The 25877-nt window shown below is 39.4% G+C and overlaps 2 protein-coding genes across 4 annotated transcripts; one reads left to right on the top strand and one right to left on the bottom strand.

The window, feature by feature from the left end:
- Window positions 1-321: 321 nt before the first annotated feature.
- On the bottom strand, window positions 322-7139 carry lap3 (leucine aminopeptidase 3). Its single transcript, XM_046843060.1, has 13 exons — window positions 6811-7139; window positions 6121-6236; window positions 4937-4991; window positions 4686-4791; window positions 3687-3846; window positions 3336-3500; window positions 3082-3240; window positions 2878-3002; window positions 2703-2791; window positions 2524-2626; window positions 2247-2326; window positions 926-1038; window positions 322-790 (listed from the first exon to the last, which is right to left on the bottom strand). Exons 1-13 carry the CDS (start codon window positions 6928-6930, stop codon window positions 604-606), a joined length of 1578 nt encoding a protein of 525 aa, XP_046699016.1. The 5' UTR covers window positions 6931-7139; the 3' UTR covers window positions 322-603.
- Window positions 7140-7421: 282 nt separating this feature from the next.
- On the top strand, window positions 7422-24075 carry clockb (clock circadian regulator b). Of its 3 annotated transcripts, none has more exons than XM_046843057.1 (22): window positions 7422-7854; window positions 9725-9826; window positions 9929-10001; window positions 10649-10708; window positions 10809-10957; window positions 13689-13780; window positions 13871-13960; window positions 14400-14517; window positions 14607-14720; window positions 15245-15363; window positions 15818-15900; window positions 16003-16109; window positions 16203-16350; window positions 16660-16735; window positions 16827-16974; window positions 17770-17864; window positions 19669-19734; window positions 20353-20499; window positions 20691-20867; window positions 21222-21328; window positions 22173-22413; window positions 23125-24075. In XM_046843057.1, exons 3-22 carry the CDS (start codon window positions 9985-9987, stop codon window positions 23335-23337), a joined length of 2367 nt encoding a protein of 788 aa, XP_046699013.1. In that variant the 5' UTR covers window positions 7422-7854; window positions 9725-9826; window positions 9929-9984; the 3' UTR covers window positions 23338-24075. The 3 variants fall into 3 exon arrangements, with proteins under 3 accessions (XP_046699013.1, XP_046699012.1, XP_046699014.1); XM_046843056.1 differs by having other exon boundaries at window positions 9906-10001; XM_046843058.1 differs by lacking the exon at window positions 19669-19734 and having other exon boundaries at window positions 9906-10001.
- Window positions 24076-25877: the final 1802 nt, after the last annotated feature.

Here is a 25877-nt window from a genome sequence, read left to right as displayed (position 1 = left end):
AGGAATTCCATGATTGTATCAAAACGATTTACTTTTAAGAAAAGTATTTTTATGCAAGGAATTTTAGAGTTATTGCAACCTTCACCCAAAACATGACAATAAGAATTGCAGATTTACATTCATATAGAAAAGTCATTGATCAATACTTTTTGAAATTATGTATTAATGGTTAGTAGAAGCGTTGGATGACGTACACAAACCATGAATTTGAGTTAAAGTAGATACACTTTAACATGTGACTCCAGAAAAAGTAAAAGTGGAGATTATTACAGCAAATTGGGACTGAATGCGATGTTCAGAAAGCACATACCGATCGTACAGTCAGGTGTCCAAAAACTTTTATTCATGTATTGTATACAAGTGTACAAATATGAGGCAGTCTGGGGAAAAACCTTTAGAATGAGCAGTTTGTACTGTATTATAAACACATCAGGATCATTCCCATCAAGTTTTAAACCAAGTCTCAGGTTCTACATGTGAGTGATTGATTCCCACAAAGAAAAAGGGAATTTTGAAGGGGGAAAAAAATGCGTTATGAATATTAACCGCTTTCAGTCCTGTGGTCTGAGAGGTCAAAGATCCCACGCAGGTCCCTTTAAGACATTAAGACTCGGTGGCCAGGGCAGCGACGAGCTCGACCAGTGTCCGCGTGGGTCTCCCGGACATTCCCTTGCGCAGGTAGGGGACTTCATCCTTATTAGACATCACCCCAGCGATATCCAGATGTGCCCAGTGACTGGCTTTTACAAACTCATGCAGGAAGGCGGCGGCTGTACACGCTCCACCAGAGCTGAGCAGAGAAAACACAGAGGAGTCAAGAAAACGACGAACACAGGAAGGGAGAAAAAGAAAGATTGATAGAAAGAGAAGTAAGAAAGTTAATGGAGGGATATTGAAAGCATACAACAGTGAAAAAGAGAGGTACCGGCTATATTTCCCGATATTGTTCAAGTCTGCCAGAGCACTTTCTGTAACTTGTCTGCTGTAATGCTGAAACAGTGGCATCCTCCACACGCGATCTCCAGTCATAACACTCGCCTGTGCGCGCACACACACACACACACACACACACACACAAAACAGTCAAATCCCAGTCATGACAAAAAATGTCTGTTTTATTGTCATTTTATTCCTCCTGCACTTCAGATCTTATTTATTCATCATGCAGTATCTTGTGGCATTGTCCAAGTTTTTACGTCTATATTTTTCAACATCCATATCTTAGAACACAAACATAGCAAATGTAATTCATTCGTGTTGAATTTATCCTTCATTATGAATTCATCACTATCACATGTCAAAATATTAAAGATATTTATAAACTCTACACAATTTCAACAAAACCAATACCAGGTGAGCAACCTGTCACTTAGGATTTATGTCCCACATTTTAAAAACACTGAAATAAAGAGGTTTGGTTAAATAGCGCCCCCTTTTGGAAAGGTCATGAAGTGCATTTGATTTAAAAGGAGATGATTTGTCTAAACCACTGCTTCTCAAACGGTTTTTTCTACCATTATAGGGGTGTTGATTTTCAAGCCTCACCTGTCCTCAGTCACCCCCCCCAGTCAACGTCTAACAATCTCATCTCACAGAGATAAGATGTGGCAAAAGCAACAAATTAAACTAATTTAAGCAAAATAGTTCTACTTTTCCCCCCCGCTTCCCTGACTGATGTTTTAATTTATTTGCATCAGTGACCTAATTGTTTGTTTGTGGTTGCTTTGAGAATATGAACTTAATGAAGATTAATAAAGAACTCATATCTTTATTTATTTATCTTTATCCACATTGTGAAAACCACACTGCACTAAACACATTCTGCTCCACACTATGGACTAGAAAAATACAGACGCACTTTATGTGGTAGCAGGAAATTTCCCTTCACTTGAACTAGGAGCGCCAAAACTGTTCCAGCATGACAATACCACTGTCTAGGAAGCTAGCTCCATAAAGATCTGCTTTATGTCGAATACAGACCGGATGATCCTCTGCTATAGAGTTCTGACCTCAACCCTACTGCACACCTATGGGATGAATGTGAACGCTGACTGCACCCATCACACAAATCTCTAAAGGAACATCTTCCCTGAAGTGTGGAGGTCATTATAACAGAAAATGGAGACTAAATGTGGAACGGAATGTTCAAAAAACTTCATTAGATCTACCAGGATTCTAATCGGGATTAAGAAGGATTTTATTATATTGAGGATGAATGAATGAATGAATGATGTGTCTGGGGTTACCTTATGCAGCTGTTCCCAAAGCCAGTCAGAGTTTGTAAAAACTCCTGTAGCAGCAGAACCCAAGGCTACATCCATCGCACCTGAGGGAATGGGGAACAATTACAAATAAAAATAAAAAATTATTCGATGCATTTAAGAAAATATAACATACGAGTACAGATATACGCTCATATACTAAGATGGAAACTGAAACTATAAACTTCTTGTGCCTAAAAATCCCAAAACTAAATGTGTATGTTATATACTTGTACTACATATATAAAAAGCAGGTACACACCAGTAAGAGTCGCAGCATTGACTATCGCCCTGGGATTGAAGTTGTGAGCATAGCAGAGGGCGTCGGCCAGAATCAGACGCCCCTCAGCATCGGTATTATCAACCTATCGGAGAGCAGAACATAAATCATTTCACGAATCTTAATTGTGCAGCGCTGTAGTACGTGATGGGATACAATACCTGAATGGTTTTGCCGTTCTTCGCCTTCACAACATCTCCTGGTTTGTTAGCTTTTCCACTGGGCATGTTCTCACAGAGAGGTGCTAAACCTAAAAAAAAAAAAAAATCCTTGTATGAGGAATAACGCAAGTCCAGAAGTCATTGAAACGTCGGCGGGAATACGATGTATGCGGACCTACGATGTTGACTGGCAGTTGCAGAGCAGCTGCTGTGACGATGGCTGAACACACGGTTGCGGCTCCGCCCATATCGGCCCTCATGGCATCCATACCGGCGGAGGGTTTTATTGAGATTCCACCGCTGAGGAACGGGAGAGTGAAGCGTCAGGAGAGGGAATAGAAACCTTGAGTGTGTTTGTATAAATAGATTAACAAATCACCTGTCGAAAGTGACTCCTTTGCCTACGAGCACTAAAGGCGCCTGGGTGGAATCTGGGTTTCCAGCGTAATGCAGCTCCAGGAAGACAGGGGGCTCCTCTGAGCCTTTTGACACGCTGAGAAACGCCCCCATCTGCTCGCTTTCGATCCATGACTTGTTTCTGAGAATCGAAGTTGGTACTTTTTGTATAATTCGAACTCAAACCTTTTAATCCTGGGCAGCAAAAAAAAATCAGTAGGAAAATAAAAGCGATACCTTTTGTGGACGATTACTTTGTCTGAAAAGGGAAACAGCTTCTGCTCGATCGTGTCGGCAAAAACCGTAGGTGTAACGTGATTAGCTGGAGCCTCCATCAATCTCCTGGCCAGGTTCTGGCCTTCTCCGTACAGGACTCCCTTTGCCCACGCTTCATCATTTCCACTACAAAGGAAACACACACCTCTATAATGACATCTAGAAATGAACAGACTGAGTCTTTATTAAAGGGAACTGGAAATAGATAAAAAGTATGACACGTTGTATGAGAGGGATGGAAACCATAAGAACTTGTTGTTTTTGATTATTTACATTACAGCACAATCCTGTCTATTTTGCATCCTGCCATACCTGCCGTATAACTGCAGAGTGACCTGGGTCTTCTTTTTGCTTTTAAGTTCGTCGTACTCGAACAAACCGAGCACAGCGCCCTCTGCTGCTGACTGACTGTCTCCGCATGGGTCTACTTCCACGTGAGCAATCTCGAGGTCCTGAAGCTGCCTGCAGCCCACTGTAAAAAAAAAAAATATAATCATCAGAGATCTACCAATAGTGGATTTTACCAATACTGATTGGATTGTACTACCCGATAACTGACTAATCAACCAATAGTTTGTAAAATGGTTAAAAAAAAAAAGATACAAAAAATAAAAAACATAACACTCCATGCAAAAAACCTTACTACAATATAAAAAAAAAATACAAATAAATGTAATATCAGTGCTCTGGACTTCGTGAAGACATTTAAAGACGGCCATTTTAAACATGACTGTATTTATGTGAAATAAGAACGCTTTACAATAAGATTCCATTTTAATTGAAGTTAATAAATGCTTCAGAAATATTTTTTGTTCATTTCAACATTGCCTGATACGTTTTTGACTGTAGTTGATTTTAATTTTATCTGTTAACTTAATGCACCATGAACTAACATGAATCAGGTAAAATGTGCAGTCCCGTGTCAAATCAAACAGCATGTGTTGTCAGTGATTCGCCTCTAGAGGCCGCCCTCGTACTGTATAGTAACATTGGACATTCTCAGGCGCTCCAGCAACTGACGCAACCTGGAAAAAATATTGTTATGGATTTTTGCTGATAGGCGATAGTTCCAGCAATCACCTATCGTTACCAATTATTCCACAAAACTGTTGAATCGTCATCAATATAAAGTCTTGCTCTTGGACTTTACTATGGATTTTGACCAATATGCTTTTCTGTTCAGCACAGTGATAAAGAGGCTTATTGATTTACTGTTGCCTCCCCGACCCTCCTTCAATAAGAAATAAAATCTACTTCAACATATATTGCTGTGTGTAAAGCCGAGAGGTCTTAGCTGACAAAACAGGTTACCTGCTACAGCTGCTCGGATGTTCTCCTTGCTGTTATCCCAGTGCTCCTTCCTGCACACGCCTGCTCCTTTTTGGCCGAGACCCACTACTGCTACATTTGGAAACTCCTGTGACAAATAGAAACAAATATAACTGTGCAATCTCAAGAAAGAGGATACAATGAATATTTGATCAAGGTGGTGCAATTGTGGAGGTCTACATAGCATCCAGCATGACACAAAGCGTATTATGAGCCAATAACATTTCAGATACCTGGTTTAATCCGTAGAATACCCGACTCTTTCCTTTCTTGAGTGGAGGTCCAGATCTAGAAAGAGAACATCAAAGATGATAATTAGTCAAAAGCTCGTCCTCATGTTTACCGCTGGTCATGTCTGACTTGTTTAAAAGTGCTACATAAAGACAGTGGTGGGCCGTCAGGGTGAGCAAGGGCTTTCTGCTGGAATACACTTCAGAATCAGAATCAACGACTCTGAATCATGAATCCTGTTTTAATTTTTTTTGTTCATTAATATGTATTAAATGAGTCCATTCTCTTCATTTCATGGCTTTCCTCTCAGGTGTAAGTGGAGGGAAATTGTATAGTTTCTATACAATCAGATTTTAGCAATCACATCATGTGTTGCTTCATCAAAGGCCTTCACAGTCAGCACCTGTTACTGCACTGAACATCTGATCATCATACAGTATTGCACTGTTTTATCCACTATGCATTTTTGCACCATCTATAAGTCACATCTTCTCACATGAATACGCACAATCTTTGCACAGTATATTGTATTCGATCCCCGGTCAGGGAACCAACCCCAGCCACTCTTAGTGCCGGTCCCAAGACCGGATAAATGGGGAGGGTTGCGTTAGGACGCCAAATCAAACATGCGGATGATCCGCTGTGGCGACCCCTAATGGGAGAAGCCGAAAGAAAGTTTAGTTTATTGTATATTACTATATATTATTACCTACTGCACCTTCTGTACATTATTTACCCTCACCACTGTATATACAGACCTCATACCCTTATTTATCACACTGCTATTTATTGTAAATAGGCCACTAATGCACTTCTGGTTAGATGCGAACTGCATTTTATTGCTCTGTACATGTACCTTGCACAATGACAATAAAGTTGAATCTAATCTAATCTAATCTGCATAAACTCCATGTTGCTTTAAAAATGTTTCAGACTGCGATTTGGTTTTTTTCATGAACCATGACTTTTCGTTCCTGTCAGATTTGCAGCAAAACACACAATTTGCCTTTATTTCAAATCCCTGGGAAAACGCAGTAATGCACGGAACGAGTGTAGGAATAAAGATTTCAGATTTGTATGTGTCACATTGTTACACTACATGAAGGAGGACACGGCTGAAGGCCTGGGAGTGAAATGAGCAGCACGGCACAGATGAAAAAGAATCTGAAATGTACGAGACACTCACACAGTGAGAACATCGCTGAGTTTTCCTGATACAGTTCTGTCAAACGCAGCAGCTGCTTCAGTGAGACATGCAGTGTCGCTCTCTTTCTCCTTCTCATACACACCGAGAACTAAACCCTGCATCACACACAATATCATACACATATCAGTTACAACCCTGCAGTGACTCGGGTATTACTGCAGCTAATTCATTAATATGAGAGAGAGAGAGAGAAAACAGAAAGAATGACAGAGAAAGAGAGACAGAAATAATGACACAGAGAGAGAGAGAGAGAGAGAGAGAGAGAGAGAGAGAGAGAGAGAGAGACAGGCAGAAAACAGAAAGAATGACAGAAAAAGAGAGAGGGAGACAGGAAGAATGAGAGACAGACAGACAGACAGACAGAAAACAGAAATAATGACAGAATGAGAGAGAAATAATGAGAGAGAGAGAGAGAGAGAGAGAGACAGACAGACAGACAGAAAACAAAGAATAACAGAGAGAGAGACAGAAAGAATGAGAGAGAGAGAGAGACAGAGAGAGACAGACAGACAGAAAACAAAGAATAACAGAGAGAGACAGAAAGAATGAGAGAGAGAGAGAGAGAGAGAGAGAGAGAGAGAGAGAGAGAGACAGACAGACAGAAAACAAAGACTAACAGAGAGAGAAAGACAGAGAGAGAGAGAGAGAGAGAGAGAGAGAGAGACTTACTTTTCTGCCAATCGTTTGAGAAGAAGAGAAAAGTCGACAGTTGTGTCTCAGGGTTTGGACAGTGGAGACTTGGACAGAGACGTGGACAGACGCTGCCACTCTCCTGAAACTCAACAACATTGTATCAGCTTTTTCTCAGCACACATTCATACACAAGCCTGACTTCACCCTCAGCTTCTCTTCTCCCACGTGAAGGTTGTCCTTTATCCAAATCCTAAATCTCTTCCTTTCAGACACAAAATGCACTACAGAGTGTGTAGCAGCCGGTAGTATATACACTACATAGTGCACTAACGTAGGAAGTTACAAGCCGTTTGAGATTCAACCATCAGAAGCGGGTTCGTCGCGACGATTGCGTCATTAAATCGCGCCATATAAAAAACCCCACTAATATTTAATTTTAAATATAAATAAGATTATATTATATATTCATTAAAGCTAAAACAATTTATAATAAACATTTTTTTTCGGTAGGCCAAATTATAAGCGTAAGATAATACAGTATATTTAAGTAACGTATTTAAAATAATAATATTACACCTACACCGCGTACTACAAGTTACAGGAATCATATAAAAGCCTATTCTTTTTATCCTTTGGAAAATAAATTTTAACTTGGAAAAAAAAAAAAAAAAAAAAAGTATTAACGATACAAAAAGTCCGCATTATTATTAGCGGTGCTTTAACACAGTTCGACCTCAGGCCTGTTCCGAACGCGTGGTGCGTTAAATTAGATCATTAATAAAAAAAATACTGCTCCCCGGAAGAACGTAGTGCGCATGACAGAAACGCACACGTAAAACAGAGCATCAAAAATAGGTTAGGCCTGGCGGTTTTTATGATTATTTCCAACTATGCATTTCGTCATTTTTATACCCGGTCAACAAAGAGCTAAATCTCACCCCTAAAGAAGGGTAAATTAGTGCAGACAGGAAATCCGGGCAGTTTTGGAGCATTTAGATTGGATAAAGCACTTCCGGTCGCGCGCTACGACGAGGCCTGTTGACACCCATTCGGGGAAGATGTAGAAGATCAGAAACCTCAGTAAGTGTTACTGTGGCCATGTGGGCGTCCTGTGATCACTGAGACTGATAAAACCATATTATTCGATGCTATGTCCGGGTTTATGATCACTTTTTATTCCGGCTGTGGAACATGAAGGAGAGAAACAGTTCACTGCAAAGGAAGTGCAACAGAAACCCTGCTGATCACATCATCCAGTCAACTGTCAGTGAGGGCAGTTTTACTGTTTTGGTGTCACTGATGACAGTTATGGTGTCACTTATTAAAGTTTTGGTGTCAACAATGTAATTTTTTGTGTCACTGATGGTAGTTTTGGAGTCAGTGATGTTTTGTGTAACTGATAACAGCTTTGGTTTCACTCATGTTTTGATGTCCCTGATGGCAGTTTTGGTGTCACTGATGACAGTTTTGGTGTCACTGATGGCAGTTTGGCAGTTTTGGTGTCCCTAATGGCAGTTTGGCAGTTTTGATGTCACTGATGGCAGTTTTGGTGTCACTGATGGCAGTTTTGGTGTCACTGATGTTTTGGTGTCGGTGATGGCAGTTTTGGTGTCACTGATGACAGTTTTGGTGTCACTGATGGCAGTTTTGGTGTCACTGATGTTTTGGTGTCGGTGATGGCAGTTTTGGTGTCACTGATGACAGTTTTGGTGTCACTGATGACAGTTTTGGTGTCACTGATGGCAGTTCTGGTGTGACTGATGTTTTGGTGTCGGTGATGGCAGTTTTGGTGTTACTGATGTTTTGGTGTCACTGATGGCAGTTTTGGCGTCACTAATGGCAGTTTGGCAGTTTTGGTGTCACTGATAGCAGTTTTGGTGTCACTGGTGGCAGTTTTGGTTTCACTGATTGCAGTTTGGCAGTTTTGGTGTCACTGATGACAGTTTTGGTGTCACTGATGTTTTGGTGTCGGTGATGGCAGTTTTGGTGTCACTGATGGCAGTTTTGGTGTCACTGATGGCAGTTTTGGTGTCACTGATGGTAGTTTTGGTGTCACTGATGGCAGTTTTGGTGTCACTGATGTTTTGGTGTCGGTGATGGTAGTTTTGGTGTCACTGATGGCAGTTTTGGTGTCACTGATGTTTTGGTGTCGGTGATGGCAGTTTTGGTGTCGGTGATGGCAGTTTTGGTGTCACTGATGGCAGTTTTGGTGTCACTGATGGCAGTTTTGGTGTCACTGATGGCAGTTTTGGTGTCACTGATGGCAGTTTTGGTGTCACTGATGGCAGTTTTGGTGTCACTGATGTTTTGGTGTCGGTGATGGCAGTTTTGGTGTTACTGATGACAGTTTTGGTGTCATTGATGGCAGTTTTGGTGTCACTGATGTTGTGGTGTAACTGATGTGATGTAACTGATGGTAGTTTTCGTGTAACTAATGAAAGTTTTGTTGTCACCAATGTAATTTTTTTTGTCACTGATGCTAATCTTGGAGTCAGTGATGTTTTGTGTCACTGATGACAGTTTTGGTAAAGCTGATGATAGTTTTGTGTCACTGATGGTAGTCTTGAAGGTGCTGATGGTAGTTTTGATGTCACTGATGACAGCTTTGGTGTCACTGATATTTTGTGTAACTGATGTTTTGCGGTCAGTGATGACAGTTTTGGTGTCTGATGTCGAGTGACAGAGATAAAGCTTCTGGTGTCAGATTGTTTCATTTGAATAAACAGTGGAAGGAGTGTTTCCACTTCTTCATCTGTGTGATGAATATAACTAACCCCAAATGCTGCTCTAGTGAAATGTCGGCAGTATCAGACTTGGCTTTTAATTCATCGATAAACGATCTGCTTCGTTCATTCAGAGGCTGATAAGCTGCAATGTTCACACAACAGTCACACAAATCATTTGAGATTGAAGTGTTCTCAAAGGACATTGTTCTTGTGTTTATTTCCAGGAGATTTGGGCTTCCAGAGGAGCAGCCAGGTATCAAGTGTGTGTTCAACATCCAACCTTTCACCTCGGATCTCACACTACACACTTTAAAAGGAGTGAAAAGGTGGGGAATAAAACCAGTATGTTTTGAATAAATGTTTTGAAAATACTTTTATAATATGAGAGCCGTGTGTGTTTTGCAGGCTCTCCTTCATTTCTCTTTCAGATGTCTTCCCGATATTTGGCGTGTGTCGTCCACAGGCTGACCCATGAAGCATCACAATGAGCTCCATAGACAGGTGGGTGGGTCTAATAGATGATTTATTTTTTATCCTCCTCATTTAATATTCTAATGATGTACAGGATTTGGTGTCAGTAATGATATTTTTGTGTCACTTCTGGTGTTTATGGTGCCATTGGCCACACTTTTTATGTCGAACGGTGTCACAGATGTCGCATTTGATTTCTCTGATGGCCCTTTTGGCCTCCCAGATGGTGTTTCTGGTTTCACTGGTGACGTTTTTGGCTTGACTGATGACGCTTTTGGTTTTACCGATGAAGTTTTTGGTGTCACAGATGCTGTTTCCATTGTCACTCATGATGTTTGTGGCATCACTGAGGATGCTTCTGAAATCCCTAATGACATTTCCTGTTTTTCTTCTGATGACATTTTAGTGTCACTGATGACATTATTGGCGTCTAAGGGGGATGTTTTTGTGTCAGAGTTGATGTCAGGTGGCCACCGTAGTGTAAGAAATGATTTTCTTGGTGTCAGATGACATGTTTTGGGTCAGAGGTTTTACTTCTAAGCTTTACTGTTATTATTAGTGTGTACTCGTGTGTGTTTTTTATGCAGAAAAAAAGAGATATATTATTTATATTAATATATATACTATATTTTGTCATCACTTGCTTTATATCACACTGTATTTAATGTTTGTCACAGGGATGATGGCAGTATTTTTGATGAGTTGATGGAAGGCGATGAGAGGGATAAGGCCAAACGGTAGGACTGTTGCGTTTTCTTTGGAGCTCCTACACTTTAGATTTCTTAAGTGTAAATCCTCGTTCATTGTGTTGATAGATTTTGTTTAATTGCAATTCAGCGTTTCCAGAAATAAATCAGAGAAGAGGAGGAGAGACCAGTTCAATGTGCTCATCAAAGAGCTGGGCACCTTGCTGCCTGCCAACACACGCAGGATGGACAAGTCCACCATCTTACAGAAGAGCATTGACTATTTACGCAAGCAAAAAGGTAACACACACACACACACACACACACACACATACACACACACACACACACACACACACACACACACACACACACTCAGTGTTAATGAAAGCCAATTTCAGATGTTGATGCACACTTGAGTCATTTTTCATTACTCTTTGATGTGCTTAGTCATCCCATCTTTGACAACACACACACACACACACACACACACTGTTTCAAGAGATAATGCCTAAATGTCCTAGGGTACTGATTTGTATCGACTGAGTGCTGTTCTTTGAGGACACTCTGTGCTTTTTTTTTCCTGTTTTAAGTACATATGCATTTATTTGCTTGATGCTTTTATCCACTTGCAACTTGCAGTTCGAATTCATTCGCAGAAGCGAAGCCAGTAAACTAGCTGACTCGGCGATACGCCTGCTGCAAGCCTGATTTATGTCTCACGATTTACGAACAAGTGATGGATCTGTGTCCAGAATCAAAATATTTAAAGCTTGTTTTTTTTTTTTTCTTCGCCACAACCACAACTTTTATGCTTCTCCAATCAATGGGTTAAAGTGAAATTTCCCATTCCGGTCAGAGCCGTTTGTACATTCACATTTAAGTACCAACTCGAAAAGGTTCTTCAGAAGCATTCTTTAAAATGCAAATTCATAGAACTTGTTATTAAACAGTTAGTTCCAGTCCACTAATTTGACCGGTCGAGCGATGTTCCAATAACGTGTTTGCCATGTAAGTTTCCATTTCCTAATTAATTAAGTGCTAGTGATGTCATCAGCAAACAATATTAGGGTTTTTTCCAGGAAAAGCAGGAAAGCTTGTGGAATGGAAAAAGGAAGGCAGTTTTGTTTTTTGGTAGGCATTAACATTTACATTTGTGGTATTTGGCAGACGTCCTCATCCAGAGTGACTTGCAAATGAGAAGTTGAGGGAGCAGCTTGGTGGTGCTGAGATTTGATCTTGTGACCATCGATCCAAAGTCCAATGTCTCAATCACTGAACTTCCATCTCCCATATTAACCATTGCAAACCAGGATCTCAGATTAATCATGCTGTTTTGGAGATACTCTGACCCAGTCATCAAACCATTACGATCATGCCATGGATTTATCTTTACTAGAGTTCGACCGATACCAAGAGCTTGGTTGGCTTGTACTTGCTGATAACCAATTAATCAAACGATTTTAAATTGAGCTAAATTAAATAACTATGCAGGGATCCAAAGAAAATAAAAAATTAAGGAGCCATTGGCTGCTATGAGAAAAACAACAGGCACCAAATTATATTTTTAAGGGCCACACAAGAATGAACTTTAAAATATACAAAACACTTACTTCGAGTCGTCCTGTCATGTGTACATCTGCCATCTTTTCACAGCATGGCCTGGAAACTGAAGCGATCATATAGGCGGTGTTGAATTTGATTTTGGGATACTGCCAGGATGGATGCATCTCCATATTGTGAAATTGCTCTGGTTTGCTAAATTATGTACTGCAATATGTTAAATCATTAACAAATGACCGTATGCTACTCCATACTGATCACCTTTCTTATAGACTCCTGGGTAGGGTAGGCCATGTCTCAACGTACAATATTTGTATACAAAAAGTTATGATGGGGTGATTGTAACACATCTCTATCATAATTCTGGGACTACCTGTATATGAATAAATATTTAGGAAAATAAAAGGCATGCATAAAAAGTAACAATTAAAATAAGTAAAAACGGTTACAAAATGAATTAAAAAAAAATACTTCAACAAAGAGCACGTGGTGTCAGTGATTCGACTCTAGAGGCCGCTTTCGTACTGTATAATTACAGCAGACCTTCTCCGCATAAGATGCAACCCGGAAAAACTATCTGTATGGATTTTTGCCAATAACCAATAGTTCCAGCAATCAGCTATCAGTGCAGATGAATCGGTCAACCTCTAATCTTTACTTTTACCCATTTTTCTTCTTCATTGTTTCCTCCAAATCAACTTGGAATCTAACAAAAATTCAAGTGCTGCCTTAATATATCCTAATATATAATCCTGACAGATGCCACTGTAACAAGATTCGACACAGAATCTCTTCCACTTCCAATAGTTACTGCAGTAGAACTAGTGATGTCACAAACAGAAAGGTAAATGACACTTTACAGGAATAAAAATATCTGGCCCCCTGATCTTTACGCTTGCCCATTTTTCCTACTTCCAACACATCTACTTTGAGAAGCAACAGTTTATTTGCTGCCTTGTATCATCCACCTCCGGAAGGGAACATTACTGGTCTATGCATGCATTACAAATGAGTCCATCTGTGAGTCAAAGATGATGAAGTAATACTCATTGTACATGTCTCTGATGTGTGATTATGACCTCTACTCTTCTGGGAAGATGTTCCACTTGATTTTGGAGTGTGTTTGTGTAGATTTGTGCTCACATGGTTGTTATTTAAGTCATGTACTGATGTAGGTGAGGTTACATTCATCCCAAAGGTGTTCAGTAAGGTTGAGGTCAGAGATCAGGTTTACAATCCATGTAAAGCATATCTTCATAGAGTTGGCTTTTGTGAACATGGGCATTATCATGCTGGAACACCTTTGGTTTTCTTGAATCAAGCGAAGGGAAAATTACATTCTACATCATCCAAAGATCCTGTACAATTTTGTGGTAACAGTTTGGAGAAGAAGTACATATGGATGTTAACAGTCAGGTGTCCCAATACTTTTTTCCATTTAGTATTCTGAGATCTTTCCTTTGTTCAGAAATCACTGCACAGTCTGAGTCGAGCGAAATCAGACAGGATTGGAAGCCCCCTTTCCTCAGCAATGAGGAGTTCACACAACTCATGCTGGAGGTGAGAAGTTTATAAATTATTGTATATGAGTGACGGTTTTATTTGTTTATTTATTTTTCCCAATGCTTATTGACCTTTTGCGATTCCTAGGCGTTGGACGGCTTCTTTCTCGTCATCCTGACCGATGGAAACGTCATCTATGTGTCTGAAAGTGTCACGTCTTTACTCGGCCACTTACCGGTAGGTGATAATTGAGATGTTTGTCAATCAGAATATTTCTTTTCAAAAATTGTTCGGCTGAGGAACCCAAGATGCTCCGTTTTTTGTTTGATAAAAATGCTTGGTGGCATTAAATTAATGAATTACTGTTTAAACAACTTGTTATATTTCACAAGGTTTCTTTTAGGATGATGAACTTTGCATTTTTTCCTGTAACATGCCTTTTTTTTTTTTATTAATCACAAAAGGTGAAAGGCCGCCTTTTCAATTATACAAAATGTACTCTTTTGCAAGTGTCTGCATTTAAGGAGGAATCAACCACTGATATGTGCTGTTTTAGAAAAAGAATCGATTTACAGTGATGTAATTGCTGATCTGCCTCAAGTCAGACCACATGACATCACTTCGTTGTCTGTGATTTTTCTGTAAAATGTTGCAATGCTTTGTCTCTGGGTTGTAGTCAGATTTAGTAGATCAGAACCTGCTTAACTTCCTTCCAACCGGAGAGCACAGTGATGTGTACAAAGCCCTCTCCTCACACCCAGAAGCCGAAAACCTCAGCCCAGAATACCTCAAGAGTGAGCGACATCACAACCTGATTCATTTAGTTGCTACTGTTCTTTTCAAGTCTGCATTTAAATTAAAATCTGTCTTTGTTTATCTCTAGCTAAGGGCCAGCTGGAGTTTTGCTGTCACATGCTTCGAGGCTCTGTGGAACCCAAAGATCCGGCCATGTTCGAATACGTCAGATTCATCGGCAACTTCAAGTCTCTCAGCAACAGTAAGTACTGTTTACACTTCAGTACAAAACTCCTTATTTGGCGAGTTCTCCTCTCTTCTGGGAACATGTTCCAGGAGATCCCAAATTTTGTTAAACTGTTCATGGTTCCTACGCATTTTTGGAAAAGTATGGAATTTAATTTGAATGATATACTGGTCTAGATTAGTATTGAGGGATGGTTTGTTTTTAATCGTTTGCTCATCCACACTGAAATGTCTGAAAACGCTCTCGTCCGTGTACTGCGCATAAACAACTACACGTAAGACGCTTCAATTTCCCGCGTCATTATTTTCCGGCTCTCTGAAACGTCACGGCGACGGATAAAAATGCGCCATCGTTTCCGAAAGCCTCCGTTTTCACCGTCCAAACCGCGACGTGAAAATTTCGTTTTCAAGCGTATCCACGTTGGAGAGCATTTTCAAAAAGCTACGTTTTCATTGACTGAAAACGGCGTCTCAGTGTGTCTCAGTTTTTAATTTATAACCTTTCTCTCCCTCTCTCGTTTTGTCTTCTTTCTGTCTCAGTGCCACGAATAAGCCGAAACGGACTTGAAGGAGTACTCCAGCAGTCACTGAGGCCAGCCTTTGACGACCACGTGTGTTTTGTAGCAACAGTGAGGCTAACCAAGCCTCAGTTCATCAAGGCAAGAGGCTCAGTTTTGATTCTGGGTTACCTACAAAAATCGTGAATTGTTCTTTTTGGTTTGTAAGTGCGGTCCATGTTCATTTGAATTTTCCGTTTAGATTTTTGAATGAACAAAGCTCTTTGTTGATTGGTTCTGAGACATATCTGTTCCTGTTTACTGGTATTCTAGTTTGCTCGTAGAGTTTGTTGTGGGTGTCGTTAAATATTAACAATCGAATGTTATTTTTGCTGTCAAGCAAATGTGTTTACCTGGAAAGGGGATTCATTCAAGTCTAGAACACGTGTGGGCTTAGCTCATATTGATCGTTTATTGATTAGACAAACTTGTGCTCTGTCTATGACAAACACATTTGTGCTCCACCTCTATTGATTACCGTTCGACCGTCTGAAGATGATGTGTACCACAGGCACATGTAGCTTAGCTTCTATTGATTGATTTAATTTGTGTGCAGGAGATGTGTACCATAGAGGAGCCTAACGAAGAGTTTACATCCAGACACAGTCTAGAGTGGAAATTTCTGCTCTTAGATCATAGGTAACAGTCAAACTTTCTTTGCTTTTTTTTCCATTTCTTTCCATTCTCTGTTTTACTCATGGGTTCGTTATATATGTGTTTCTTTTCTACCTCATTTTCCAGAGCCCCTCCTATCATTGGTTATCTTCCCTTTGAAGTTCTAGGGACGTCAGGTTATGATTACTATCACGTTGACGACCTGGAGTCCCTGGCTAAATGCCACGAGCATTGTGAGTAATTGTACTCATGCACCCATATGTCTGCATGTACATAAAGGTGTGTTACTGAATTACCTACCTAAATATTGTTTCTATCTTGTGCAGTGATGCAGTTTGGAAAGGGCAAGTCATGTTACTATCGATTCCTGACCAAAGGCCAACAGTGGATCTGGCTCCAGACTCACTATTACATCACCTACCACCAGTGGAACTCACGGCCTGAGTTTATTGTGTGTACACACAATGTAGTGAGGTAACATTTGCATATGTTTCTCACATCATAGAAAGAAATACCAGCATTTTATTATTCATACAAGTGAATATTTGCTTCCCCCATCATGGATCAAGACCTTATTAGGGTGAAGGGCCTTGTGTACTTCAGTGAGTACTTCTGTACCTCATGGTTAGGTCACCAGGTCACCTAGTAGGGGTGTAATGGTACACAAAAGTCACAGTTCAGAACAATTTCAGTGCGGTTAGAAAGTATTAACACAGTTTAATAAACATACAGGAAGGACAATTCTTAGCTTTTGTTCATAATTATGCACCATCTCCCTTTTAGCTATGCAGAGGTACGGGCAGAGAAAAGGAGAGAGATGGGCATCGAGGATTCACCTCCTGAGAGAACAGTAGACAAGGTAAGAGACCATTGAGAACGAAGTGGCTTCTTGGGGATGCGTATGATTTCATTATAGTCTGTTCATTCCTCTCTGTTCTTTACCCTTGCAGTCTCAGGACTCAGGATCTGAATCCCAATTAAACACCTCCAGCCTAAAGGAGGTGCTAGAGCGATTCGATCACAGCCCCACACCGTCCACCTCCTCGCACAGCTCGCGCAAGTCGTCACACACAGCCATGTCAGACAGCATGTGCACCTGTAAGTTAAGCTTAGTGTATATTCAATTCTTGTGGATTTTTTAAAAATTGAATATCATCACAATTCTGTTCACATTTTCTTTTACTTTGAGACGATGTGAGGAGATTTCCATCTAGATGTGTAGAACATTGCATGTCTTGTTTTGGTCAGAAATATAGAAAAATGTGACAGACAGGTGTTTATTTGTTGCTTAGATGTGCTCTGTTAGATCAATTATTTAATAATGTAATAGCTCTGAATGTTTATTTTTGAGTTCAGCTCTTGGATTCGCCTGTGAAAACAAGCATTAGGGTTTCTGTAGGGTCTTAAAAGTCTAAAAAGTTCAACCAAATTTTAGGCCTCAAATCGTCTTAAATTCACCGTTCTAGGTGAAGGCCAGTTGCTAACAGTGTGTTTGTGTGTGTTTAAAAAGGTTTTAAAAGGTCTTAAGTTTGACTTGGTAAAACCTGCAGAAACCCAGAGTTAGGAAGGATAAACCTAAATGAAGACAAGTGAGATATTTATGGGGGGAAAAATAAAACCATTTTGAAGTTTATCAGAGCCATTGCTCGAGAATCGGCCATATCGAAAACAAAAAAAGAAAAACAATTTACTCATATTTTTCTTTTAATTTTAAAGTTTTTCAGTGAAAGACTGCAGTGAAAACATTTTCTAAATGTTCTAAAGCATTTCTGAGGGCATGCAACTATGAAACAGAATTTAAAGCAGTCATGACTTACTGAAGATCCTTTGCTCCTGCAGATTTGTATCTTCGTAACTGTGATTGTACTCAGTCGTGCCCCGTTTCTGTTTTAGCCACCCCCAATGAGTCCCAGGTGGAGGTGAGAACACCGCCTCGGCCCAGCACCATCGACATGACATTACAGCGCCGTTCCTCCCTCAGTGATCAGGTGAGACTCGGCCTTCAAATTCAATCGAAATTGTATTTCTCACAGGCATATCCATACAGTGCTGTGCAAAAAGTATTTGCTCACTTCTTGGAATTTTTTATTTAATTTAAATTATTATTTTTTTTATAATTGAGATCATCAAACAAACTTTAATATTGCACAAAGATAACCAGAATGAATACAAAATGCAGTTTTAAATGATGATTTTATTTATTAAGGAAGAAAAAATCTGTCCAAACCTGCCTGGCCCTATTTGAAAAAGTAATTGGTCTGATGAGAAAAACATTGACACAATAGTTTGGAAGATGTGCGTCCACGTTTCATCTGGTGTAAAACTAACACAGCATTTCTTAAAAAGAACATTATACCGACAGTAAAACATGGTGGTGGTAGTGTGATAGTCTGGTGCTGCTCTGCAACTTCGGGACCTGGACGACTTGCTGTCATTGATGGAACCATGAATTCTGTGTTTTACCAGAAAATTATGAGGAAAAAGGCAGGTCAAGTTCAAGAACACATTATGCAGCAGGAAATGAACTAAAACAAGAAACAAGTCTCACCTCTGAATGGCTTAAAAAAATGAAAAAAATAAACTAAGGTTTAGGAGCGGCCTAATCAAAGTTCGGATTTAAATCCGATTTGCTGTGCCATTACCTTAAACAGGCCATTTCATGCTCGAATCCCTCTAATGTGGCTGAATTATAACAATTCTGCAAAGATGAGTGGGGCACATTTCCTCCACAGTGATGCGAGAGACTCATTGCAAGTTATCACAAATGCTTGATTGGGGTTGTTACCACCAAGGGTGGCACAAACTGTTATTAGGTTTAGGGGGCAATTACTTTTTTTTAATACATAGGGCCAGGCAGGTTTGGACAGCTTTATTACCTTAATAAATGAAATCAACCTTTTAAAACTGTATTTTGAATTTATTTAGTATTTACTCGGGCTCTCTTTGTGAATTATTCAAATTTGTTTGACGATCTGAATCATTTGTGTGACAATCATGCATATAAAAAAATTAAAAACAGAGTAAACGAATACTTGTTTACAGCACTGTACTGTACAACATCATTTTTACTGCCTGATTCTTTTTTATCCTAATGTCTAAGCACAGAAGTTTAAGCATGATATGCAAAAGCAAGAATTGTTTTCAGTGCTGTAATTAGAATAGAAACCTGCCCTGGATCATTTTTATTAGTTTGGAAACCGGCAGAATTGAGGATTGTGCTTATTTCTATGCACATATACAGGTTATATTCATGATTGCAAAGTAGCAGTGATTGTATGGTTTTAATAAGTCATTTTTGAAATGCTTACAATTGTATAATAATGCGGTATAATAACATTTTGCATTCAAACCCAAACCTGTTCCATCATGGCAATGCCTCTGTACACAAAGTGAGCGCCTTGAAGATATGGTTTATATGGTTTGAAGAGGAAGATCGTGAGTGGCCTGCTACTGAGCTCTGATCTCAACCCTACTAAACACCTTTTGGATGAACCTACACCAGTACATGACTTTACTTGTCTCTCACACAAATCTCCACAAACACATTTTGCCAGAGGAGTGGAGGGTATTATAAGAGCAAATTAGGACTGAATGTGGTGTGAGATGCTCAAAAAGCACATACCATACTTATGACTAGGTGTCCACAAACCTTTGCCAATACTGTGTATCTCCTTCGAGAACCTGTTTTTTTTGTTTTTCACCTAGCTTGAGAACCCCATAGGGTTGATTTTGGGAGACTGTTCCTACTGCATGAGCTGTGAAATGTGTTTGATGGTAGTTTTTTCCCCCCAGAATATTCACACAAGTTCCCCTGTTCAAGTAAACCAGCAGCAACAACAAACCCAACATAACACACAGGTAACAACCACACTTGCATTTGCCAAGATAGAAGTTCCTGCAGCAGGTTACTAATTATCAGTTTTAATATACACGCAAGAGCAATCACTTTCCGTATACACTATATGGACAAAAGTATTGGGGCACCTGACTGTTCCAGCCATATGTGATGTGATGGAACATCTTCCCAGAAGAGTGGGGGTTACTATAGCAGCAAATGGGAACTAAATATGGAATGGGATGTTCAAATCATATACCAATCATAAGGTCAGGTGTCCATAATTTTGTCCATATATTGGGTATTTTTTAACATATAATAAATTGGCAAAAGTTTGAGGACACCTGGTCACCTGATCAGATGTCTCAATACCTTTGTTCATGTAGTGTATATTTTATTAACCACGGTCATGTAGCGAAAAGGAATTATGAATCGCACGCTAATAGCCTGAATCTGAGTCAAAATGTTGGATTTTCAAAAGTAATAAACTTTATTTTTTAAAGAATTAATTGTTTCCCCTGAAAGCATCTTTTACTTCATCACTAACTGGTGGATTCTTCTTATGTTGCCTTTATCTGAGGAAAGTAATGCCTTCCATCAGCTTTATGATTGTGTACACATTGTGTGTGTGTGTGTGCCAGTACTCCGCACAGCTGAACGCCATGCAGCATCTGAAAGAGCAGTTGGAACAGAGGACGCAGATGATCGAGGCCAATATAAAAAAGCAGCAGGAAGAACTGAGGCAAATTCACGAGCAGCTGCAGAAGGTGCAGGGCCAAAACCTTCAGGTATTTCTCCACGAAAAAAACAAACCCACACCACCTCAAAAACACAAAATGTTTTTTTTTTTTTAAACCATTTAACCAAAAAAAAGAGTGAAAAGTGTGTGAAAGTTTGTGATCGGTGTCAGCACCTCAGGGTTTTCTATGGAAAAATGAATTGACTTCTTTTTTTTTTCTACTTTTTCTCTTCGTTCAAGATGTACTTGCAGCAGTCATCAGCTATGCACCACTCTCAGGTGGGTGGAGCTTCAGGCTCCCAAGCTGAAGTGGGAGTACAGGTTGTCACAAGCACCGCCCCCAACAGAACACATCGCACCCTTCAGCCACAGCAAGCTCCGCCTCCTCAGAATTCACAAGGCTCCGTCCTCACACAGGTTAAACACCAATACACTTATTTTGTGTCTAAACAATAAAAAAAATGAGAAAGCAAAATATACATGACTCGTATTTTCCAGCAGCAGAATGAGAAGAGTGCTGTTCCAAATCGCGTCAGAAAAGAACCCATATTTCTACCAAATGACTCGGAAGCATTTAATACGTCTCCTGCTTTTCTGTTCGGTTCTGAGCGATCCATTAGGCGTGACCTCGTTACATTTGTCTGCCCCTGTTTCTCTTTATAGCACACCATTATGCTAATGGTATCGGGGTGAAGCAGCTTTTCAGAGGTTATGTGAATTCTTTTCGTTTGAAAACTTTAAAAACTCTTGTTTGTTTGTTTGTTTTTGCAGGGTTCTGTGTCCAACACAATGATGGTCAGTCAGCCTGGTGGCGACAGTGTCCTGCAGGTTCCAAGCACCCCATCGCATAACATCACACAAGTAACTACAATTAACAGGTGTGAATATATAATTTACACTTTAAGGCCAAACGTTTGTGGATTCGTACTACCACATTCATCCTATACAATTATGTGGGAACAGTTTGGGAAAGAAACACGTATGACTGAAAAGGTTAGGTGTCCGAATACTTTTGGCCATATAGTGTATGTGTAATGAACACCGCGGATTAATTGCTCGTTATTTTAACTAGCAGACTTTTTTTTTTTTTTTCGTACCGAAAATGCTTTTTCAGTAATTCCATAAATGCACAGAGCAGACGTGTGTTCACGTTAACGGGACGTGTTAATCAGTCATTAACAGCGGCTAGCGGAGGAGCAGAAGAACTTAAAAAGCCACCATTCAAATTGCATGGAGGAGCGTTTCCTTGCTGTAAATTATTATTTTTTTAAATAATAAATAAAAGCTAATTATTTTGGTCTCCATCCCTTTTTTTTTTGCTGATACGAAAAACGTGTATGTAACCCAACACCCGTAATGTGATCTGAAAAATAACTTTTACTAGTTTGAGTTACTACTATGAATTGTTTTATTCCACAGTGCTGGAGTATTTCATGTTCCCAAGAATGGATGGCAGCAGTTATGTTGATTTTGTAAAAAAAACCCTAAATTATCCACTTATGAGCGTGTAATATCGTGTCATGCTTTCCACACTACCTTTTTATTTTTCTTTATATATGTGATTGGCGTTACAGCCGGCGCTACAATCTGGAGGGAGCGGTTCTTTCTGACCAATCACTGTTGAGATTTCCGCAGAGATGCACTAGAAGTGAATTTATGTGCAAGATGTAGAATCTCATTTGCATTCACTATTGTCATAAATTGTTTCTCGTATTCCCTCAGGTTTCCAGGGCAACAGTTGGTCACGAAGTTAGTCACGGCTCCCATGGCCTGCAGTACTGTGATGGTTCCCACGACAATGTTTATGGGCCAAGTAGTGACCGCGTACAACCCGTTTGCGCAGCAGCAGCCGCAGCAGCAGCAGCAGGGCCGAACTCAGGCGATAGCAGCGGTGACTGATTCTCAGCAACAGGGGCAGCCCCAGGGGGCGATACTGCCTCAGCAACAGCAGCCATTTTTACAGGTAACGAAAACAAATTCGTCAAATTAATTTGTATGGCTCTTTTTAAAGTGTTCTATTCTATACCAGGTTTAGACTGATTGTTTTCTTAGTCCTTAATAAACTAATATAAAAATAGATTCATTAAAAGAGACTTAATTTATAAATAGATCTGAAAAAGCTACTATTGTAAAACAATGGGCATCATCACAAAGTAGCTTTACAGAAATTAATAGATTAGGTATACAGTCTACAATTTTCCCTATAAGTTTATCTCTAATGACAGAGCCAGAGGTGATGATGGTGAGGAAATATACGATACGATAATGAAACCTTGAGAAGAACCCATCCTCCTCTGGGTAAAACCAGATATCCATTCATTATAGTACCCTCACTGCTAAGGTTATCATATGTTCACTTAGCTCCCACCACCATGCTTCACTGTAGAGATGTTGTTCTGAAAGTAATGACCAAATGTAGCACACTATGGCTTTGGTCTATTAAACAGTCTGTTGGACTCGTACATTTTTAGAAGACATTCGTAACAAACAGCATCATAAAAATCAAAAATGACATGACAGCCATCCTGCCTATAGTATGCCGTCTACCAAATGTCAGTAAGAAGGGCAAGACGCATTAATCAGGGGTAGATACACAGTATAGTTTTTATAAGTAATAATTTTTTTAATTATTATTTAACAAATTGGTTTTGTGGCGTTGTTTTGTTTTCTACAGGGAACCCACATTTTGCAGAGCAACCAGTCCACACAGCTGATCCTGCAGGCATTCCCTATTCAGCAGCAGGGTGCATTCACCACAACAGCACCACAACCACCACCACATCAACCACAGCAAAAACCCCAGCAGCAGTTGAAGCCGCAGACTCCAAAGCAGGCGAAAACCTCATCCTCTCACCATACGGACACCTCGAGCACCCAGTCACAGTGATGCAGGACGACGTAAGCAGCAATCCTTTTGGAATATACTTTTTGGGGGGTTTCAGTTCTACAGCAATAGGATTGACCTCAGTATCACCAGATGGCCACCGGGGGCAGCGTTTTACAGACTTCGCAGTATTTCTCAGCAATAACAGCGTGAACGTCGGTGCCATTAAATACAGTTTCTCTTCACGTCTTTTGTAATTTATTGAAGGAATCCAGTTAAGTCTCTGAAAAAATTCATAAAAAAAAGAATAATAATAATTATAAGTTGTATTATTTTTATGAACCACATGAATTTTACTGTAAAGGAACAAAAAATATTTTATACTCTGCATAAAAAGTATAAGCTCTTAGTTTGTAAGTTTTCGTTTATACGTCACGATTTTTTTCCCATCGTGTTTAAAGTGTGGGGAAAAAAACATTACTGTTGTAGTTATTTTAACGTAGCTTTGGTTTTCTATTCAGCCCCAAAGGTGGAAAATAGCTTTCAGATTTATATATTGCTCGTCATTGAAAAGTATTCTTTGAAACATATTTTGATACATAACCACAGTGTTACCTCGACTTCATGGACAGATGCAGTTCTGAATGTTTTAAGTGCCAAAAATTAGGGTTTTCTTTGCAAAAAATCATATATATATACTAAATTGTCTAAACCTTGTGGACACCTGACCATAAAATTTGTTTTTTTGAACGTCCCATTCTATATTTTTTTGCTGTTAGTATAATCATCACTCTTCTGGGAAGATGCTCATTCAGCTACAAGGCTGTTAGTAAAGTCAGGTACTGGTGTAGATGCAGTCAACGTTCACATTCATCCCAAAGGTGTTCAGTAGGTTTGAAGCTCTGTAGCACGAGATCTTCCACTCCAAACCACGTGAAGCATATCTTCATATAGTTTGCTTTGTGCACAGTAGCATTGTCATGCTGGACCACATTTGGGTCTCCTACATCAAGTGAAGGGAAAATTTAATGCTACTGCATCCAAAGACGTCCTTTACAATTGTGTGCCTCCAGAAGTTTGGGGAAGAACCACATTTAGCTCGGAAAGTCAGGTGTCCTAATACTTTTGTTCAAATATCATTGAAAAACACAGTATTGATTTATATATTTTTAGTTTTTATTGTATTTTATAGCACTTATTGTGTTCTTGCACACTAAATGGCCCTTATCTTAATAATTATTTTAATAATCTTTTTGTAAAAGAGCGCAAGAGTTGAGTCCTGACTCTATAAACATGTAGGAGTTTATATTTGTCATATATGACGTAAAAACACCAGGGGAAAAAGAACACCTGAGAAGGATTTGTTATACAGGTAGAATTGATTGTTGTTTGAGGAATTGTGCAGACGGTCATGTTAGACCATGTCCAACTTATAAAGTGTTTTTTTTGTTGTCATCGTTGTTGTTAAACTTTTTTTTTGTTTAATCAGTGTGTAATCGGATTCGAAAGTGTTATGCATGAATACTGTTTTTGTGTGTTAAGATGTCAGGTTTGTGTATGTTGCATTAGAAATGGGAAAACAAACTCTTTTTTTTTGGCTCGTGTATGTTGCATTTTTTTAATTTTTATGATTTGGAATTTTTTTTTTTTTTTTTTTTGAAAAACTAAATGTTATGATTTTAATTTTCTTTTTTTGATTCAATACTAAAAGCGAAAAAAGGAGAAAGTAGCTTGCTTCAAGCACACCAAAAACAATGACCTATTTATTAATTTTCTCTGTATGGTTAATCAAAGGTTTAAAAAATTGCAATATCGATACAATAAAAATCTATGTAAAATAGTTCATACGTAATAAATGGAGATGACACGTTTTAGGTAGGGCAGACTGTAAAAGCTCTGCCTACACTTTTGCTTCTGCAGTTCTGCATTTAGACATAAAAAAATACAAACATTTCTCTGTTTTAGTTTTTCCCTCTGATTTTCTGTTTATGGATTCTGGCTTTAACGAGTTCCTCTGGATCACTATGTGCTTTTCAAAAGTGACAAGAGAAGTGGGAGGAAATGGGAATCTGACACTTTTTTCTCTTTTACGTTATGCTGTGCACAAAATCTCCGGACACTCATTGTAGAGCAATCGAGAACCCCCCTGGTGTGTTTATGCATTTTGCTGAAAGGGTGTGTGTGTGTGTGTGTGTGTGTGTGTGTGTGTGTGTGTGTTTGTTTGTTTAGGGAGGAATAATAGTTTGTAAAGCAGAAACGGAACAGTCCAGAGAAATACTGTAATGTGTATGTGTGTTTTTGGTGTGTGTGTGTGTGTGTGTGTGTGTGTGTGTGTGTGTGTGTGTGTGTGTGTGTGTGTGTGGGGGAGAGAGACACTGTTGTTCTGTCTGCTGTCTCCAACGTTTTGCAGAGACGGGAAAATGTTTGGTTCGGGAGTATTTCAAGGAAAATAAAATGTCATTTTTCATTGTTCTAATACTTCTTCAAAAAATAAAAATTGAATGACCAGAATGTACACGGACCACAATATATGATCAATGCCCTAAATTGCTCTATATCAATCTAATGTCCTCACCTGGAAGTCAAAGAGAATTTCATTGTCT

Source organism: Silurus meridionalis, chromosome 28 (genome assembly GCF_014805685.1).
Source record: "Silurus meridionalis isolate SWU-2019-XX chromosome 28, ASM1480568v1, whole genome shotgun sequence".
Lineage (NCBI taxonomy): Eukaryota > Metazoa > Chordata > Actinopteri > Siluriformes > Siluridae > Silurus > Silurus meridionalis.
This window is presented reverse-complemented; position numbering and strand designations above follow the sequence as displayed.